Source organism: Colletes latitarsis, chromosome 5 (genome assembly GCF_051014445.1).
Source record: "Colletes latitarsis isolate SP2378_abdomen chromosome 5, iyColLati1, whole genome shotgun sequence".
Classification (NCBI taxonomy): domain Eukaryota; kingdom Metazoa; phylum Arthropoda; class Insecta; order Hymenoptera; family Colletidae; genus Colletes; species Colletes latitarsis.
Window position 1 is genome coordinate 27,640,574 of NC_135138.1, and position 22,523 is coordinate 27,663,096.

A 22,523-nucleotide genomic window follows, 5' to 3' on the forward strand; every position below is an offset into this window, starting at 1 on the left:
GTCTGTCGTTTCAGAATCTCATACCGAATAAATACTTCAGCGAAAATTATTCCGATTATTATATGTCAATACGAACTACGTAGAAATTCCCGGTAAAAAAGATAATTATTGCTGCATAAATAAATCAGAAATGAGGAATAAAATTGCTCCGTTTCGGGTCTCATTCCCGAGAAAGTCGATGTGGAAAGTTCTTGGATTTCGAGTGGAAATGAGCACGCCTTGACCAACATGTCTGACCATTGCTCGTTACTTCCACTTGCGTTGATTTTGTACACACTAATGGCGGTACGGTATTATCTGCTTTCCGTCGATATTACTATTTTCTAACTAGGTAGAACCAGTTAAAACTAATAATACCACTGTTAATGTTTACAAATACCACCGGAAGTAGAAATAATGCGTAATGGTCAGACACATTAGCCGAGTTGTAATCGCACGCGTCCCCGACGAATATTCAAATTCGATTATCCCAGAAACAGAGCCACGCGTGAAAACATTGTAACTTATTTTTATATGAGAAATCATCTCTTAAAGAGAAAGACAATTTAATTAAAACAATCAATACAATTTAATTAGAGCAAAAAACTGATACGTTGTCACAGTGACCAAAGAACAACTAGTAAGAGGATGATTCTGCTTGGAGAAAATAAAAATTAATCGACCATACATGCAGTAGAGTGCAATTTGGACAACGGCGTAAGTAGTAATAGTCGATAATGGTCAGACTGAATAAGAATAAAATTCATAATACTCTCAAAACGGTGCCTTTTTTATTACAAACGATATTGTTATGTTGTAAATAACATGTAATAAGAATTATTCAAACTTTTACTGTAATTTGACTGCATAATCATAAAAAAATTCATTCGTTAAATTAAATTTAAGTAGCCAGTGAAATGCATAACGACAATGTTAAAATAATACTATAATGTGTAATGTATATCAATGAAATAATAAGAAATTACCAGAATGTTAAAATGTAGTATATTTATGTATGAAAATATGTAATTGTTTTATCCGATCGTAATAATTTGATCAGACGCTGTAGATAAGAATTCGCTGAACGCTTCTAAGGATTCCAAGGAGGGAGAGAAAATATATAAGACGTCGTAAAGAGAAGCAAATAGTGTCAAGAATAATCTTCTTGGCACCCTTTGAATTTCGTATTGCCGATTTATCACTGACTCGGCGGTTTTATTTGCTATCGCGTCGTCAGGGTAGGTTGGAACCACTGTACGAAGCCTCTACTGTATACTGGCTAATCCCGTTATCGTCAACACCCGTCGACTGCTTTCTCTACGCCTCCCTTTTCCGATCTCCTCTTTTTTCTCGCGTCCACACGCACGTGCGTGTTCCTCAGACAATTGATTTCGCTCACTTGTTAGTCTTTCCACCAACCCGCGTTCAAGGTCTTCTCGGGTCTCAGATTACCTCGTATTACCGCCATCTTGGAAGAAAAAAATATTACGAAATCTTTTTCTAAAGAATTTTTACCAAAAGCTGTTGAACAGGTTGGATTCGTTCGTTTTAAATATCATAAAAAATGTACTGATTAGTAATTTTCACGTTTCTTCGTCGTCCAGCGTTCTGTTTAATAAAAATAAATGTACTGAATACAACGGTAATGGGGGAAAAAATGTGTTTAGGCCGTACGAAGAATTCTGGTAACGAAAGTATCAAGCAGTGTTTTATAGTTTTCGTTGAATTAATATGAATCGTATTTTTTTTATTTACAGACGACACTTACATGTACGACGAAGATGCACGTTGCGGAGGAGGATTAGGTCCAGGTCCTGGAGGCCAACACTGGTACGATGAGCCCCCTTACGAATCCGATCCCGAAGATTTTCTTATGGGAGCAAGTGGTGGCGCTGTACCGACTGCAACTATCCAAAATGGAAGGTGAAACTAACAAAATTATCTCTAACAAATTTAATAATTGTGCCACTAGTTCGTTTCAATGTTTGAACATACAGAGATATTAATACGATGATATATTTCTGAAAAATGTTTATTCGTAGGAAACATTTTTTAGTAATTTTTTAGGAACAACATTTAATATAGAACACTAGTACACATGCTACTTCTATTTCGTAAGGATATATCGTATAAGAATTCAACAGGTTTGTTGCTAAATATTCACTGCACAGTGGTTGAATTTAACCCACTGCCCTGATTTAAAACGCATCGTTAATTATCATCGAATTATTAATTTTCTTCCACGCGTTAACGCTTCGATTATTTATAAATCGGCTGCTGATTCGTTTCAGAGTGTGCTTCACACTGAATTTAAGGCCGGAAAACAGAAGCGAGGGAATCATATCGCTTCGGACCGCTGGAGACATTAGTTTACCTCGAGATCGTTCCAGAAAGGGAGCAACTTCGATGATGCGGGGGCTTATTGTGCCGCAAGGTCACAATAATCCACCGACTATAATACCACTGACGCACTCAAGGGCATCTCGAGAAAGCGGAGATTACGCGAGTAGCGACGTCCAGGTAAGTTCGCACGAGAAATATGCCTCAGAAAGACATACGACGCGTTCGTCAGGGGCAAAAATAGTGTGAAGTCTCGTCGACAGTCGGTTCCTTTCAAAATTTTGAGCACACGAGATGCTTAACGTGAAATACGATACTGGGTACGATCATTTAGATCGTAACTTGTTCTTATCAGTTTGTATTTGCGGAGTGAATCCTAGTAAACTTTGGTAAAATTTTTATAATAAAATTATATGACACATTTATGTATCAATAGAGTTACTGTTGAAAAAACCTGTTCAATTTTAAATTTAATTCTACTAATTTTAGAATCCATTTTGTGCGATGCAGTTTAATTTTAAACTTAAGTGATTAAATCTATTTTGTGACATATGCAATTTAACTTTAAACTCTATTAATTAAAATTAAACTGCATATATCATACAATGGATACAAAAATTAGTCAAATTAAATTTTAAATTCAATAGGCTTTTCAAACGTCTAACTTTATCGCCAAACGAGAAACGTTGTCCATTTCTCTGTTGAATTTTAATTTTAACTCTGTTGATTAAAATTAAACTGCATATGTCACAAAATGGATTCAAAAATTAGTCAAATTAAATTTAAAATTCAACAGGCTTTTTAAACGTCCAACTATATCGCCAAACGAGAGACCTTGTCCGTTTCTCTGTAAGCCCCTGTATCGGTATTCGGATTCACTCCGCGTCGAATTGTTGTTTTTGTCGTAAATCCATGAAAACCTATTAGAAGGTAGCTGTTAATCCATGTTCAAATTACATTAGTTTCTGTATGGGGAGAAGCGACGCGTAGAGTGGCATACGCTGTCCGTCTTCGTTCCTCCTCCGTTCATTACTATCTGTCTCTCCTTTTCTATCGCGAAAAGGTGCCAACATAACGCCTACGTTTTCGTGGGTACACGTCAGGGCGTGATTGATTTAATTTTCGACGGTGTATAGCGTGAGTTCGAGACTGTCGACTGTGTCGGTGAACACGAGTAGGATTGACCAACATTCAGTGGATGATCTTCACCCTGACCATCACCATCGCAACAGTCGTCACGCCCACTACGAACAGTACCACTATCGACATCACTATCATTGCGAACAAGCCAACATTTAACCCAATTAACGCCTGCCATGACCGTCACTACCACCACTTACACTGCCAATATTATATCCCTGCTGCTATCCAATGCGCGTTATATCCATAGAAATGTTTGTACTTGCCTACATATTGGGAGTACGTGGCTGTAATTACGCGCGAGCCCGGATATATACGAATTTCAAAGCATAATTAGCGTTCGTGTCGAATATTTAAAAATTCAGGGAGCGAAAAATTAATTAAATACGAAATAAATGTAAACCGACTGAAACGGAAGGGAACAGAAAATTAAAAAAAATACGGAAACGCAACGTTTAACCTTCTCGAAATACGTTCCAGGCGTAGCTTCGATGCGAACACGAGAGTTTAAACAATCCACTTTGTCCAAACTATTCCAAGTAATTCGCTATCTTCTAACGTCGAATTGCGATTATATTCCTGGAAACACCTTCCTATTTACCTAATGGAACAGAACCAGAGCCGCATACTAATCCATTTAGTTCCTTGCGGGTACGCAACCTCGACGTGGAAATTTGCGTATAGGTATATGCATCGACTATTACACTTTTACGCGCCCGGCCTCGTTCACGTCGGAGGAACAAACATCAACATCTTCGATCCGGGAAGTACGAAATTTCTCCAGATTAAATGCATAGCCAAGTACACGGGCGTGGTATTCATGAATATTGATTTTTCGTGCCGGTTAGCTGTGTACTATCAAAGCTTTCGTTCGCAGCGTGGTCTCGCCCGTACCACCTTTTAACAAATCTCTCTCCGAATTCCGCAGATAGACCCGATATCTCTGCAAACTAACGTACAGTCGCGCGCGTATCGAGCCGAGCCAAACGATAAGTCCCGTCCTTGTAACGCGATTTTTCGTTCTATTAGCTTAACGAACAGAATCCCGCACAGTCCTTTCGTTCCGTTCGTGGGCCGATCGTTAAACTCCACGGACGACAGATTGCTCGAAAGGAATCAAGTTCGACCCCTATCTGCTGCAAGGAGCTATAAAGATATGTCTCTAAGTAATGTTCGCATAAATTTCGGTTTCACGATAGCAATACTGTTAGCCGCTAGTTTATGCGATACGGAGCCCCGATCGATAATGATACAATATTTTCCTGGGAACTCCGATCGCTGAACCTGAATTCCACTTAGAGTCGGCAGGAAATAAATCATGTACACGTTTCTTTAACTTGAAGTTAAATGGCGAAACTAGACTCGAAAGTTTCACCGTCTTAGAAAGTACTTTCTCAGAAGACCGCCAGTTTATTGGCTTTAGAGTCGTTACGCGTCGTTATTATTATGCTATTGGCAGCGCGGAATAATTATCCTCTCCCTACTGATTTTAATGAATTACGACTCCGTCGTAGGTTGCCTATAAATGGTATTACGGTAATCGGGATTGACGTTAAGTAGAAGTTTTGAAGCGCATAACCTGATCGTGGCAGTGGAGTATGTCCCCTTCTTCCTTCCTTTGGTACTCGACCAGCTCTGACAGTGTCTATACATATATCTCCTCCTACGTCTCTGCGCGTATGCTCTGACAAGCCGACATTATGTTTACCACTATCTCCTGTGCCCTGCAGCTCCAATTTATTTATTTTTCAACGTGCAACATCTTTTCATTAGTCTACCGAGTGGTCGATGTGGTTTTACTGCATTAAATAACACGATTGTATCTTATCGGGCAGTCTCGTGATTCGCATAATCAAAACGAGTACTCGTGTATAACCTTTTAATCCGTAACGATTTATTTAAACAACACGTCAGCGTATGTTTTAAACGATACAATGAGTGGCCAAATTATTAGTTAAATTTAAAATCGATAGAACAACCATTTTTAACGGGGTTAAAATTATTTATAAATTCGAGGTACAAATGATCGACGTCTGGGATAGAATACTATTCGTACGACGGATCCAACAGTCTATCGTGATTAACTCTGCGATCGAGAAGAAAGTGAACTCTTTCCTCTGAGGTATTTTCAACTTACAAGGAAAGGTCACAAAATGGGGTCGTCGATTTTAATTAATCTCTCTTTCTCAGTCATTATGGCAGAAGAGAGGGTGTCAAAGTAGACTTTGAACGTTATATTCAATCCCCTTTGCCTTTTAACCCATTTAAGCTCTTTACATTAAATTTACACTAAAAAGAAAATTTATTTAGTAAATTTACGTGCTTATAAAATTCTAACGTCGATCGTACATATTTTTCATCTATTTACCTTGGTAATTATTGACCTCTAATAAATTTATCTTATTCGTTTTGTTGAGAATAGTGTTCAATAAAGCAATACTTTGTCCCTTGATATTTTGTATATTACATAAATATGATTATTGAGGCAATATTCCACTAATCAGCATGCTCTTGACAGTCTGTAATTAAATTTGTTATTATCCGTCAAGCGCAGCCAGACAATACGAAAAGTTTCATCGTTAATTAAATTTATAACCTACATTCATAACCATTCCTCCCGATTATTTGGAAACAATAAATAATTTTGATCAAACATTAAGATAATCTGTTCTTTTCGTACACTCGTGATATAAAAGTCACAAAGGTGCCGCCAGGTATCTACTTACGCGGCCTAATCTCTAACCCAGCGCGGAACCTGACCTTCCTGCGTATGATAAATCCTATGTTAGCACGAAACCGGTCCATGAAATGTTAGGGTAGTCGCAGAGTATATAGACCTTGCTTAAAGAGTGGATCCTTTGTTCGAAGAAAAGGTATTAACAAAGCTCCATAGGGTGGGAATGACTGATGGCTTCCGATAAGAAGATTGCAAGGGATAGCACAACACTTGCCTCGCATCTTTCTATGAGAAGAAAACTATGCATGCGCGTATAAAGTGCTTACGCAGGACTGTAACTAGGCAGCTCCTGGGCCCCGAAAATTTAAAAGAATGTAATTAATTACTCCGACGATTCAACGTGTTCGTATAAAATTATTTGCCATCGAGGTTATTCTCCACTGAACGAAACAGTACTTTGAACGTGAACCAGCAAAGAAAAATTTCTTCGTACAACGACCAACCCAATATCACGAACAACGAATGGCTGAGAATGCAATATTTCAGAAATTTAATTCAAAGTATTAGAACGCGTAGTACACTGCTCTCAATCTCTGCTACGTATTAGGATATCCTATTGCAAGTCGAGCGCTTTACGTCACGAACAATATATTAAAAATATGTACACGAGGGCATACTTTCAATTCACAAGGGAATGCTTTACCTGAAATTTTCTTCGAGGCATGTTTAGATAGAAACTTCATACATCTGACTATTTCTTCTTACTACTTTCACGTGATTGGGTTCTTTTCGCTCTGTGCAATGTCCATATACTTCATTCTCACTTATCCGTGCGCAATAATCATTTCAAAACGAGGTTCCGATGCGTGTTAACGAGAGCGAAGCCTCGACAAAAATATTTAGAAAATACTTACGATAGGAGACTTACTGAAGAACTTGCAACATTTTTCTTCCCCTTAGAGAAGAGAAGCTATTCTCTCTTTAAGAGAAGCTTTTTCAGGTTACATGTTTTTATGAGCAAAAAACCTGTAACGATTAAAAAAATAAAATTATAATTTCCTTTACTTGTAGCTTTCCAAGCTTAACGACTCAGTAACGATCTAAATTTATACTTTAGTTTATTCGGGTAAATAAGAAGTTAATAGTAAAAAATTTAATAAATTTATATCGAATAAAAATATGATTGGAATAAGTCAGCTGCAAGTCCTTGAGTACTAATGTATTGGAACCGATCGAAGTAATCAGACGAATCAAGAAAGAAACAATCACTTAAATGTTACCCCCAGTTTTATCTTCCCTGGAAGCTCATAGCATGCACATATTCTGGGCTGATCCTCGTACGTGCACGTATGGTAACTATTTTTATATCCAACTCATACTGTATCCTCGTTCTGGCGTTCTCTCGGTCCACGATACCGATGGTGCCTTCACGTTTGATTTTAATCTAGCCTCCATCTTTCGTAACGACCGACCTCCTTCTAACACCATCCGCGCGCAACTAGAACCAAACTAAAGCCCGCTTCTCCTTTACATATGCGTGATTAGAAACTGTCTCTGTGAGTATCAACGTTTTAGAGCCGGAGTAGCGGCGAAGAAGGACTGTCGCCGAGCCAGAGCAGCGACTACGAGGATCAAGAAGAACTTGAGAATCAGCACTCCGCCACCGTACACGCAGTACGTGACATATACAAAGTCCTCCTGTCACGAATGTCTCCTTTCTCTGTATCTTCTGTCCTTTCTATTGCTGCACTGGTAAAGTGTCGCATGATCGTGGCTACGTAGAACGAAAACTCCTCTATATGTGTGCAGTAGAAATTACTAAGTAGTACGCGCGGTGAAACGCTGCTGGGCTCGTGGGAAAGCGATGTCTGTTTTAACGGGGATCAACCGTTTCTAATAAGCTGTTTCAATTTCTCTACGATAATATCATTTTACTATCGTCTTACTCAGATTTATTCTGTGGAAATCTGAAATGTGTTGTCAGTAAAAATATAATGATTAACCATCTATATCGGTTGATGGAATTACTATTTGCTTTCTCTGAAACGAATGCATCCTTTCCAAATTGAATCTATTATCACGTTTGTTAAAAAAAAAAATATTGGCTGAGTTAAATTAAGCATCTCCCTTAATTTCACCTAGAAAACATTCGACGTTACTTTCTCACGAACCCAACATAAGCATACCCATGGTTATCGTCCACTTAAACGTAGAATGCTTTTGTTCGTTAATTTTGTTTACATTTGGTCTGTCCGGTGGGGTAAGTTAATTTTTTTGTATCGACGATTATCTTCACTCGTCTGGTTAATTTCTAATAAAAGAAACAACTGATCAACCATGAAGCAATCCCTGTCAAGCTTAACACCAGACCGATGAACATAGTCAAAAGTGTGTTTACAGCCGAATGCACGCAAGTTTTGATTATTCAAGTTTACTACCTACTCTTGTGCCGCTTCGCTGAATCGTAGTCGGATGCATTCTACTGCGTAGTGGCGTTTCGTTAAAAAATATACACGCAAAACGCAAAAGTAGACGTTTATATAAACATTTTCACGAGTTATACAATCACAACACGTGCGTCTACTCCACCGACAAGTCGACAACGACGTCGTGCAGGCTCGAAGCCAAGGTTCAACGTTCTTTGTGAATCTTCCACGATCGTGCCGTATATATATATACATATATATATAATCGTTGCATGTTCTCAAAACTTTACAGAACAGTCGTTCTAATTTTCAAAAGTGTCCGATTAATCCTATATCTTTTGTAAAAAGACTTCACCGATCGATCTTCCTTCGAACGAGGAGCCACGCGAAACGGACATCTAATACGTAATAAAAATATACAGGGTGTTCGACCATGCCTGAGAAAAATTTCAATGGAACATTCTAGAGGCCAAAATAAGACAAAAATCAAGAATATCAAATTTGTTGACTGAGGCTTCGTTAAAAAGTTAGAAAATTAAATTAAAAAATTTCAAATCATTCTGAAAAAATTATTTTTGGTTGCAGGGGCCAATAACAAACATTTTTGGTCAATAGACACACCCCCGAAATCCTACCCACTTTCTAGAAAAAAATTCGAGGAGGCGTGAAATTTTTCGACGAAATTAAAAAATTTTAAATTGTTCTAAAAAAATTACTTTTGGTTGTAGGGGCCAATTACAATCATTTTTTGTGAATAGATATACCCCCAAAAACCTACGCACTTTCGAGAAATAAATTCGAGTAGGTGCTTGAATTTTTCGGCGAAATTAAAAAATTTCAAATCGTTTTAAAAAAATTATTTTTAGCTGCGGAGGTCAATTATAAACAGTTTTGGTCGATAGACATAGCCCCAAAATCCTAACCATTTACAAGAAAAAAATTCCTTACCGAAAATGTAACGTCTGACCATACCATTGATATGTTTCCCTGAAATTTCATGCGGATGTTTAAAACATCATAACTTCTGAACGGATTGAAGGATTTTCATGTTCAAAAAGGCAAACGACGCGTATTTTGGCGGAGAATATGTAGAAATTGAAAAAATATTGGAAAAGTTGTTCCTTGACCCAGTAAAGTGGAAAAACCCCCATAAAAATACTCCAATTTTCAAACGTCCATAACTCCTACAATAGTCAATGGATCTCATTAAAATTTAGTATGGAAGTAGAGCTCATGGATACCTACCAAAAAGTTTTAGACAACTTTTCTGTAAAACGTCAAACAAATTTATTGAAAATCAAAAACGAGTTATTGAAAAAAATCGACGGGGGTAGGTGCCAAAAGTTTTCGACGAAATTGAAAAGTTTCAAATCACTCTAAAAAAAATATTTTCGATTGCAGGGGTCAAGTGCAGTTATTTTTGGTCAATAGACACACCCTCGAAATCCTACCCACTTTTGAGAAAAAAATTCGAATATGCGCTGAAATTTTTCGGCAAAATTAAAAAATTTCAAATCATTCTAAAAAAATTATTTTCGGCTACGGAGGTCAATTACCAACATTTTTTGTCAATAGACATACCCACAAAATTCTATTCAGTTTCGAGAAAAAAATTCCTTATCGAAAATATAATTTCTGACCAGAAATCTCTGCCCGAATTTTCATGCAAATCTTTAAAACGTCATAACTTCTGAACGGATTGGAGGATTTTAATGTTTAAAAAAGCAAACTACGCGTATTTTAGTGGAGAATATGTACAAACCGCAAAAATATCCGAAAAGTTGGTCCTTGACCCCGCAAAATGAGAAAAACCCCATAAAAATGGTTCAATTTTCAAACAGTCATAACTCCTACAATTGCAAATATATTTCAATGAAACTTTTTTCTGAAGTAGAGCTCATGGATACCTACAAACAAGTATTAGACAACTTTTCTGTAGGACGACAAACAAAATTACTAAAAATGAAAAACGAATTTTTAAGAAAAATCGATAGGGGGTAGGTAGGTGCCTAAATTTTTTAGTAGAGAAAAAAAATTTCGAATCGTTCTAAAAAAATTATTTTTAGTTCCGGGGGTTAATTACAATCATTTTTGGTGAATAGACATACGTCATAAATTCTACGCGCTTTCGAGAAAAAAATTCGAGTAGGTTGACAAATTTATCGACAAAATTAAAAAATTTCAAATCGTTCTGGGAAAATTATTTTTGATTGAGGGGGTCAATTACAATCATTTCTGGTGAGTAGACACACCCCTGAAATCCTAGTCAGTTTCGAAAAAAGAATTCCTTACCAAAAATATAATTTCTGGCCAAAAATGTTTCTATAACTTTTAAACGAAGCTTCAATCAATAAAGTATTTTCGTCTTATTTTGGTCTCTGGAATCTCCCATTAAAATTTTTCCCAGCGTGGCCGAACACCCTGTATATTATAATTCGTTAACAGGTTTCCTTTTTAGGTAACGTGTCGTCGATATTTTCTACGACGTTTCAAAGTAGAATCTCACGAAGTTTAAAGCACCGTTTCGCGTGACTCCTCGATCGAACGAACAAACAGCCGTTACGAAACTCCTCTTTTCATTTTCATCGACCAACGAAAGGAACGCTCCCGAGTGCCCGGCGTTCTCCAATTCTCTATTAAAATTTCCAGTCGGAAGCTAGCGTTCTGCTGGAGGGCGACGCTAGGGCGCGGATCGCAGGTCGAGCGCGGAACCTGCGACACGACGTGCAACGCAAGATCTCGAGGCTTCGACAGGATCGCGCCTCCTCGGAGGCTTTTCCGTGCAGCGCCAGCAGCGTCGAGAGTCTTCCAAGCGGCAGTGGTTCCAGTACACAGGCCCTCGTGCGTGCAGGAAGCAATCACAGCTCGATATCCTGCGAGGACAGAGACGCCATCAGTCCGACCTCCATGGGACCCGTGCTCTGCAGGGCTAGAGCGCTCGTGGACTACACGCCTAGCCCTTACGACAAAGATGCGCTCAAATTCAAGGTTTGTTATTTAAACATTCGACAATTTTGTCGATCATTCAGTAATCGCCCTCTAGTCGCAAGAATTGTCATTAAAAGCTAGATCAAAATCAGTACGACGTAGATTTTTACACAGTATTTTAGTACCAAGCCTTTTGGGCTCGCCAGTAGAACCGTAATTCGATAAAATATCTAAAATTAAAGGTTCCATCTCTGAAGAAAGACTTGATATTGTCTGAAGTTGCTTCCCTTTTTTCGAAACTTTTCGTGGGAGGACCAGTGAATACGAAACCGAACTCGAACGTTGAATATCGTGTTCCATTCGCGAGAATCCGAAAGTCGAGGAGTTTTCGAGGTTTTTGCACGCGAATAAAGTATCAAGCAAATTGCTACGGCGCTTTTGTTGCAGAAGGGAGACATTATCGACGTGGTACAAATGAACAAGAGCGGTCTGTGGAAGGGTATCATGCACAACAGGATAGGCCACTTCAAGTTCATAAACGTTGAGATACTGAACGACAGGGTTCCAAGGCGCGGGGAACCCGAGGGGCGGGGGAAGTGGGGCCAGAGGTACAGGCAGAAGCCCGGTTCCGTTCAAGAGCTCTTGCAGAGAATGAATCTTCAGGTAGAGAGCAATGTCTTGCTACGGCTCGAACAAACTGATTCGCATTTGCATTGCTTCGAATACAAAGCAGGGATCCAGCTTTTATACATTTCTTTATTCGTTGGTGCTCTTTCTTTTCATGCGTACCCCCCACCGTCCTCTCCACCACATACCTTTTATATCGCGTACAGCTCACGGTTGCACCGTAGATCGCGACAAGTTCCTTTTTCAGCGACACTTTCTCACTTTTACTTTTCTTCTTCGGTGAAGCAAGCTGTTCGCGAATCGGATTAATATTTTTGAGGGCGTTAAATCGCATAGAAATGTTCGAAAACCTACGGAATGGTTATGAAATAGTAAAACGTCGATTGTGTATTTCCGTTAGCCAAAATGTGCATTTATATTTAGTAGAATTAAATAGATATGTGATCGAAATATTTTACTTCGGTCGAGGACCGTATTAATTTAGCTGAGGATATGTAGATTATTGCTCCCTATTATATTATTATATTTCAGTCATACGATCTCAAGATAGTTATATTAATATCTTGCAAAATTATCAAAAATGTATAATAGTATTTCAAATAGTGTCCTACTCTATTCGAGGAACACTCACAGGATAGAAATCTGCTGCGTTTCTCCGTGAATATGTACCCGTAACTTTTGAAGTATATTCCACTGAATATTAAAAAATATATACATGTAGCTTCAACGTGACGTGTGCTGAGTACGTTACTATGGAATTGCAATAGCAATATTGGATTTCAATTTTACCCGAGATTGAACTGATCGACAGAGTGGAGTGGTCAAACTATTCTTTGCGTCTCCCTCCGCTAGAACTTTATCTACGAGGTGTACTAAAATATATATTATAGTTTATCATGAAGACCTGCAACACCGGAAGATACAATGGTTCCAATTTTGAAGACCTGTTACAGCTGCAGGATATTTTAAAAAGATACTATAAAATAATATAAAAGAAAATTTAGTCCAAAATAATCAGTTTATATATTATATCATGAACTGTACATTTTCTGCAGTTAATTTCACAAACTACGAAAAAATGCGTGGTACAACCTTATTCCGTAGAGTAAATGAAGTACCAGGTCGTTTGAAGCACCTCATCCTGTGTAAAAACTCATCCTCACGGTAACGGGAACATTTCTAATTGCGTTTGCATGTTAACGCATCGTAAGAAAAAATGTAAATGCGATTTTTTGTTCGAGACAAGAGTTTGGAATAGAGGGGGGACGATAGTAATGAGAAATCGAACGGTGTATCTTCGCAGGAACACATTCCTGTTTTCGTGTTGAACGGATACGAGGACCTGGAACTCTTCAGAGAAATAGAGCCCGCGGATCTCGATTATCTGCGTATACATCAGCCAGAACATCGCGCCAAGATTCTTACAGCGGTACAATTACTGCATGATCTTCAATGTGAGTTATAGCATGTTTATGTTCATATTATAGTTCTTTTATTCTTTAAAACATGATCTTGATTTTAAATATTACGTGACTTTTATAGCGTGGAATTGCCATAATTAGACTAATTGGAATTATATTTATATTTAGATGCTACATACTATTGCCAGAAATTTTAGAAAAGGGCATTGTTCGTTTGTTAAACACTTTTTCGTAATAACAACTTAACACTAAACCTACCACGGTCATGTGACCGATTGAACAATATATATTCTTTTGTAAAAAGCTGGACGAAAGGTATCAAATTCTGGTTAGATGTAAATAGAAATTATAGTAAACATGAAACGAGAAAATCTTCAGTTTCCACTGTCTTAGAACAGTCTAAGAAGGGGTATTAAAAATAGTCAAACTTTACACGCGTGCAGTTCCGAAACTACTAGTATTTTATTAATTATTGAGCCACTGTTAGAAGCAGCAAGGCTTCCCCTTTAAAGTGGTTTTTGGTTTTTGTCGATTCGACTTTCCGTTTTCGAAATATCGTAATTTAAATGAAGAGGTAATTTTTAAAATTCCACTCTGCGTCTTAGAAAAGGCTATTAATGCGTATTAAAAATACTGAAACTTTACACGCGTGCAGTTCCGAAACTACTAGTATTTTATTAATTATTGAGCCACTGTTAGAAGCAGCAAGGCTTCCCCTTTAAAGTGGTTTTTGGTTTTTGTCGATTCGACTTTCCGTTTTCGAAATATCGTAATTTAAATGAAGAGGTAATTTTTAAAATTCCACTCTGCGTCTTAGAAAAGGCTATTAATGCGTATTAAAAATACTGAAACTTTAGACACGTGCAGTTCCGAAACTACTAGTGTTTTATTAATTATTGAGCCACTGTTAGAAGCGGTAAGGCTTCCCCTTTAAAGTGGTTTTTGGTTTTTGTCGATCCGACTTTCCGTTTTCGAGATATGGTAATTTATGTAAAAGGTAATTTTTTAAATTCCGCTGTCTCTCGCTTCCCGTCTCAGAAAAGGCTATTAACACGTATTAAAAATAGTAAAAGTTTAGACGCATGCAGTTCCGAAACTATTAGTGATTTATTAATTATTGAGGCATTGTTAGAAGCGGCAAAGCCTCCCCTTTAAAGTGGTTTTTGGTTTTTGTCGATCCGACTTTCCGTTTCGGAGATATCGCAAGTTATGTAAATGGTAATTTTTTTAATTCGACTATCTCTGTCTTCGTCTAGCGGAGTCGGACCTCCTTGTCGCACGTGCGTGGTGCTGACCTACCCCGCGTACGTGACTGTCGTGACCTAGTTCCGGCGTAGTATTTCCAAGAATTTACTACGCACTGATCAATGAACTCGCGAGCGCAACAGTGAAACGTAAACAAACTTTAAACCCTTATATCTCCGAAACTAGCCACCGCATCGACTTGAAACTAAAATCGCTATATCTCCGGAACTAATAAAGCTATCGACTCGTACAAACGCTCATTTTAAAGGGCATTTCATCCTCTATCTAATGACCATATCACCTACTATAATTTATGCTGTCTTCCATGTTTATTTTGACATTTACTTTGACGTTATATGTTTAAAGAAGTTTAAGAAATTCCTATTGATCATACGATTGATGTACGATAAAACTTTATTATAAATTGTTTATTTAATTGAAAATGGATAAAACCACCACCTGGAAAGTTTGACGTGCCAAAGTGGCTAATAAATTTTGAGTAAATTGTACTTTTCCCGTGATTATCGTCGTTTCACGAATACTGCCACGTTCTAACGTGGCAAAATTATTCAACTATTATTATTTTTGTTATCTTCTATGTTTATTTTAACATTTTCTTTGATATTATATGCCCAAAAAAGTTTAAGAAATTCCTGTAGATCACACGACTAATGTGCGATAAAACTGGACTATAAATTGTTTATTTAATTGAAAATGGGTATGTATGATGTGTCGGTAGGTTCAGTGTTAAAAAAAATGTTGTCTTTCCACATTTAAAATTATAATTTGGCATTTTCACTCTGGATTTAGTAAAATTAATACAAATCTGACGAACAGACATGGCGGATATCTCAATAAATGTCAGTGTCCCTTAAACTGTGATTTTATTTATTTTACTTTATAGGAAAGGAATAGATATAATTGCAGTAAAGTAGTTGTACGAAATTCGTAGATAACTGATTTGTTTCTACGGTGATGCTTCTATGTTATGTTTTATATTTTCCTGTCTGTAATACGTCAGTAATAATTTTTTTTAAATCCGTGTTGTTTATTAATTCTCGTGATCTAAAATTGATCAGGCATTAAAATTGCTTACTTTAATTCAATTCACTTTTAAATTTGCAACAATTATTCAAATTTCATCGTCAATAATAAAAACTGTTATTCGTCTCAACGCAATCGATAAGGCTGACAGGTATTAGCAATTACACAGACAGGACAATTTTGAAGCGACAGTCACAGGGACATTGGGATTTATCGTAGCCTTAATTAATAACTATTGAATTCCACGTATTCAACGCGTACAAATATTTCTGTCATACAAAAGATGGTTCAAATTCAGACAATCAGTTAAACAGCATTTTAAAAAAATTAACTAGCGGCAGTTGGAACATCTACTCCGTTAATTGCAGTCTCCGGATGTTTCAACTTTATTCTAAACAAAGTCTCTCGAGGTTAGAGCACGGAATCATACGTCGATTTTTGTTACATCCCAATAGCTGGAAGCGAAGGAGATTTAGCTTCGAGTTCGGAGGGCGATGAGGTCAGTCGATTGGTCTTAACTTCCGACCAGACATCCGGCCACTGTTCGCCGTTCAATCGTCGCCAGTTCCCGCGGGATTCAGGCTGCTACGACGCTCACAAGAATCCCACCAGTCGACGAACCGTAAGCCCAGAGTCGGCTACGTCCACCAAGCTGTCCAGAGAGAACAATCTCGACGCCACAGCGTCGGCGAAGAGCGTCGGTAGCGTCAGCACAGAAGGAAACCCCGCGTCCGACAGCAAGGACGACTTCCATCCGAACATACCCATCGTTGGCAACATCGCTGGCCAGAAGGAGGGCCACTTCGACAAGTCGCCGTTGTTGCGCGGCGGGAACATTCGTTTCATCTCGAAAAAGGGAAACTTTGGGGAAACCGTGGTGATCGAGGACGCATGCGACAGTGGACAGAAGCTTGGAAGTTTGGTGAAATACGTGGTGGGAAGCAGCGACATTGGCCTCGAGGGTGCAGGCACCGTGCCTGGTCTTGGTCAAAGGGGCTGCGTCAGCGAAAAATCCAGCGACTCGGGCGTCAGTTCATCCAGCATCAGCTCAGCGCCGCCACCCAGGGACAAGGCACTTGCCAGCGTTGCTTCAGATTCGCCTACAAAGAACTTTGGGAACTTCACCAGGGCGTCGCCCACCTCTCAGCCAGCCAACAAGACGCAAAACGGCGACGCCAGTTACCCGTGAAGAGTAACGAGCGACAATGTTTAACGAAAATTGGAAACGTTTCGATTTACCTTGCTTCGATACCGTATGTCCAGAAATTTGGTCGTTAAAAGACTCGTCCGTTGATTCGTTCGCGATAGAGTTCAATGATTTTGCAAGTTGTCGGTGTGCGACGTCGCCTGGACTGTTCTGCTATATCGTAAGTACTCTATATTTAGCAGGGTATGCTTAGTTTGACCCAAGTCCGACGATAAATTGATCCTTGGAAAACGTTTTCCTTAACTGGACGTTGGTTTGAATTCGTTGCAGCATGGGATGAATCCGACGATACCAAAGTAGGGTTTTAAAGTCTCCAGTAGTCAGCAATAGAGATCTCTGCGACACAGACTGTCCTGTATTATCTGAGCTCGCGATACAAAAATAATAGGAAGGTTCTCGTAGATATACATTTATTTTGGGCAAATTTTATTTACAAATAACGAGTAAAAATTTTAGAATCACTCACTTGGATATCGCTTTAAAAAGTCCTTTTAGGAACTAAAATATTCACTTGTCATTCACGAATAAAATTTCTCGAATTCTATTAATCATCGTATATGAAATATTCGTCTGTTTTAAAAGAAAAGAATGATAAAATTGAGCATCGACAGCATCGGAACAGAAACGAAGAAAAGACTCTCTGATTGACAAGTTTCAGTAGATTCACACGAATCTTTCTATCTATTTTATATCGCGAGTCTAATCGCGGCTAAAGACATTCGATCCACCCTGTAAATAATACGTATAAAAGTTCGTTCGCTTTAATTTCGCCTCATATAATACAGAATTGTATCCCAAAATACATCGGATCGAAAGAAATAACGAGGTGCCTTGGTACCCTTTGTTGCCTTAATGATCCTTTCTCCTCGTTACTCTATAATCAAAGGTATGCTGCTACCGTTTCTTTTTTATTTTTTTTTTTTAGCAAGTATTCCAACTTCATTTGTCCCTACCTAAATTTTAACATCAAACAAAGGACGTACTCGTTATTCCCATCTTGAATTTTTTTAAAATCTCTGCAAAGGAGACACGACCGATGGGGAAAGGTGTAAGAAACAGAATTTAAGCAGTTTTAACGAGGAGAGCCGCGGCAAAGTTTCTGCGAAGTTCGTGCCGTGCGCGAATGGAACAAATTTGACGATGAAGTTTGAATGAAAAGGACGAGGAATGAAATAACGTCACTGCCGATCACTTCACGATCTCGTCTGTTGTTTTCAACGCTCGTGTAATTAATAATAATAAGCGAATATTATGTGATACAATAGCAATATACGTCCCCCTAATGTGTAGATAGGTAAAGTAAAATGCCTGCAATAAAAGGACCGTTGATGAAACGTTAAGCGAGAAATTGACGGCAAGTTAACGCGATGATTTGACAGTTTTATTTCATTTTTTCTCGATGAAACGACTGATTTTTAGATTAGTGACTCTTAGATTAAAGACTGCCAAGTTTTTCTACGAGAAGAAACGTCGTTCATCCTTTGGTTTCTAAGCTGTTGCTGCGTGTTGTCGATTTACACTGATAATGAACAGATGGCACGTACGAAGAGTGAACCGTGCAATAGTACGATTGATGCAATGACGCGAAGTATGAACACTTTCAGTTTTCAGTTAACCCTTTACAGCCCTGTAGAATTCTAAAGTAGCTATATATTTATATTTTCAAAGTTTAATTTGATTTTTTTATCACTATGTATAATCGTGGCGTAAAAGCAATATTATAGCCAATCTATTTAGGAAGATTATATTTGATTATTTTTAGCAACGTCCAATTGTATAATTTTCTACGGTTACCAAAAATAATTAGGGTCGTAGAGGGTTAAATGTTTCCCCTTTTCTCTCGAAATTCAAGTATGCATGAAGATCAAAAGCAATGGGATTGGGTAAAATAACGAATCGAGCAAACTGTGCAAAATTTAAATAACTTCTTTTCTCCCCAAGAAAATTACCTCTTGTACTAATTATCTAATTTGTTGCTCTTGATTATCTGTATAAAATTTTACATAAAAGTTCTCAACTTGTGACAGGGTGGGATATCGAACAGTATCATTACTTTTGATGATAACAAAAACGATATAAGGAAAAAATTGTTTGAGCGCAAGAGCAATATTGTCGTAACGTTTGTGTCATGTTTCGAACAGATACCAAAAGTTTTAGAGTATTACGTTCATCAGACACTAACTACGATCATTTGAAGATTATGTCGTTCTAAATTATTAAATTGTAAAAATGCATCAACGATCTTCAAAGTTCGAAAATTATACTGCTTCTGTCCAAACAATTATCAAAAGCAACGGAGAATCTTGGGTGTCCCATTCTGTATAATAATACGATTCAAGTTGTTGAAAACATTGCTAATATTTATGTTGCAAAATTGCAGAGTCTACAGATAGACCTAATTACAGACTTCGATTTGAATTATTAGAATGACGTTTGGAGTATAGAAACACGTGTACGTATCTAAGGATATTTTGATATGTATCGAATAGGAACCAATAGTAAAATATTGTAATTGGGTCTGTTTTCGATGTTAAAAAATTCTACGTTGCTATTATAATACGCGATTATCTAAAACATACATATTTGCAATCTGCTTACGATCGAAATGCTGCTAGTAGCATTACTTTGTACGATTCTATAAGACAACTAGTTCGTTCTAAGCAGTTTAATTCATTTCTCTAGTGTAAATGTCTCGCTCCAGAGTATTACACTACTAGTACACGATCGACAATCCCCATCATCGATGCAACTTAGTTCTTCGACAAGATGGTAAACCTGTACATGTGTATATTTACCATGCCACGAGAAACGTTGAAAGTTACAAAGTTTTTGTATGTACATACAATACGCATAGAAACCTAACGATGTTTTATATTGACCCAATCTTTGCCAAAACATTAGACTATACAAATCTATAAATATACGTACGTTATATATCACACCGTTGGATCTTATGTACATCTTTTGTATAGTGTAAAATGGTAGTAGAATCGAAGGCGTCACGAAACGAAATCAGAAATGAAACACGGAGGTTCGTGAAAAATGGGTTGACGGGATACAATTGTCGAAACTCGATTTAAACGCTCCGGATATATTGCATTACTGTAAATAGAGCATGTACTCATTTCGAAAGAGCAACTCGATCATTGTCGAAAACGACAGAGACTGATGAGCAAATGTTAGAGATCTTATAGAATTTAAGATGCATGTTCACCTTCTTCATTATTATCGATTTACGAGTAGTTTCGGGAAATTCACCATTTTTTCGAACGAATCTGTTTCCCTATTTCGTACGACCATTAAACGAATGAAAACATTGCGCGTAAAATGTTGTCGTCCGCGGCTTATCCAGTGGATGGCACGCGACTCGATTTTGTTAACTCGTGCTGCTTCCACAACTACGACTGATTTGCTGTGTCTCTTTCGTGGATACGTCGCGTCGTGTAATTCTGTGTTCGATTCACGTGAATTGAAACACGCGTAGATGATAAGACGAACTCCGGTTATGTTGATTAAAAGTATGGTGCTCTTGTCAACGGGCACCGATATTTCAGCAGTGACTCTATTGAAAAGTTTGACAGTTTTAGCAAAATAAATTAGCGAAATGAAATCTTTATTATAATATACACGAATTACGATAACGCTGTAGCTTATCCGTTCCATTGAGAGTAACATTATTTGTAGAGAACGAGTCAGGAAAACAATGAGAGAGAAAGAGAGAGAGAGAGAGTAAAAGCTGGAAGAAAGAATGCGTGAAAGATGTTAATTGACGACTACTTTATGAGAGTACGAATAGGCACGATAGTGATTTTATTAGCTCGGGGAGTATGCAGCATTCGATGTACAAAAGAAGATTCATTCTAATAGTAGACACAATAAGCCGTAATCTAGATAAGTAATTCGAGAGAAGAGCTTCGAAAGAAAAGTTGAAAGAGCTAAGTGCGTCTGTGTTCTGAGTTGGTGCGCAAAAATGGAGACGGTTTGTTTTGTCCAACGACGAAGCGTGTTGGGGAGGAGGGGGGGGGGGGGGAATGGCCACCGTCAGGGAAACGTCAAAGCATTGTGTCTAGAAGGTCGTTAAAATCGCTAGTGAAACATGATTAAGCATCTACTTAGCGGTCTAGTCTATCTATTCTTGCGAAGTTTACAATTCGACGCGATATATGATGTACATAAAAATAATGAAACAGAATTAGGAAATGGCGACCGTGTCAGCGCACGTTGCTGAACATTTTTATATGCTAATTTTGTATTTATTCATTAATTGCGGGGTTTACAGAGGTCACGAATTCGTAATTCTTATTGTCTCTTGGTTCTCGTATGATTTTCAACGATAAGTGCTAATTTATTGACGGTGAATAAAAATAAACGACGGAAGATCGGTTTCTTTTTGTACCTTTCCGGAAATTCCTGCAATCCTAATTTCTCTATTTTCAGACCGAGGACGATACATTCACTTTCGATGGGAACAAGCTTCAGGACGCTGTGATGGTAACTTTAGATTATGAGATTATCAGTACAAAATTGACATTGTAAAGTTTGGTATAACTAGATGACCATCGATATATACGCGTGAAAAGTTTAAAGAAGTTTAATCCTTACACCCGTTCCCTTAAAGGGATCTTCTAGTTTAAAACTAAAAATATCGATTCTTTTTTTCTTGTAGTTTCAGGTCTTAGAAACATATTCTGAAATTAGATTGTAAGTGGACGCAAGGCACTTGCTGGAAAGTGCCAGAAGATTTAACAAAAACTTTTATCCTTATTCGTGTTTAAAGTTTGTCACAGTACTTCCTAGTGAAAAATTTCTCGAAGGACGTGGTCGTCAATGTGTTAACGAAGAACGCAATGTAATTAAACTAACCACTGAAGTTCAATAATGAACTTGGCCACAGTAAACATAATTGGATAGAACTGTCGTGTGTCGCAGTGTCCAACTTTAATACCTTTTTTCTCGAAACTACTTTCTCCGAACTCGTTTCGATTCGAAAACAACAGTGATCGTTATAATTAATTTCTGGAGAGCGGAACAATTTTATTTTGTCTTAATCGTTCGATTATTTGGACAATTGCCCTGTCAATTGCCATATTATTAATATTTCCTTTGATTTTGATACATTGACGGCAAACGCGAAGCTACAGAACATTAATTATCGTCCATCGCTATTTCAACGTTTCGATAACCCATAACAATAATCGATAAACATTTTTAATATTTTTATGAGAGTAATCGTTTGATCGTACGTAAATACAGTTTAAATAAAGAATTTTAATGAAATTTTTTAAATGGTAAACATTCAGAAGTAGGTTGCGAGAAGAAAACGAAGGTTGCATGAAGTTGGATTGAATCTGAAGCAAGTTGCTCCCACTGTTCCCATTCACTATTTATCCTGTTACGTAAAAATGTTTCCCAGATTATACTTGCACGCTTTCGGAGGTGAAAAATGCAGTAAATACGCTGTCAGAGAACACGGCTGGCCTTTTGAATAG

General features: G+C 37.8%; 1 protein-coding gene across 4 annotated transcripts in view; it reads left to right on the forward strand.

The window, feature by feature from the left end:
* LOC143341766 (uncharacterized) overlaps window positions 1-19,973 on the forward strand; it is a 392,615-nt gene extending 372,642 nt beyond the window's left edge. For 2 of the 4 annotated variants that reach the window (XM_076764924.1, XM_076764925.1), the window contains exons 9-15: window positions 1,737-1,902; window positions 2,271-2,499; window positions 7,712-7,810; window positions 11,212-11,550; window positions 11,938-12,153; window positions 13,421-13,571; window positions 16,283-19,973. In XM_076764924.1, the coding sequence (XP_076621039.1) occupies window positions 1,737-1,902; window positions 2,271-2,499; window positions 7,712-7,810; window positions 11,212-11,550; window positions 11,938-12,153; window positions 13,421-13,571; window positions 16,283-17,016 (1,934 nt within the window). In that variant the 3' untranslated portion in view covers window positions 17,017-19,973. The remainder of the gene's footprint in view (window positions 1-1,736; window positions 1,903-2,270; window positions 2,500-7,711; window positions 7,811-11,211; window positions 11,551-11,937; window positions 12,154-13,420; window positions 13,572-16,282) is intronic. The other 2 variants (XR_013079675.1, XM_076764926.1) reach the window with 2 other exon arrangements.
* Window positions 19,974-22,523: the final 2,550 nt, after the last annotated feature.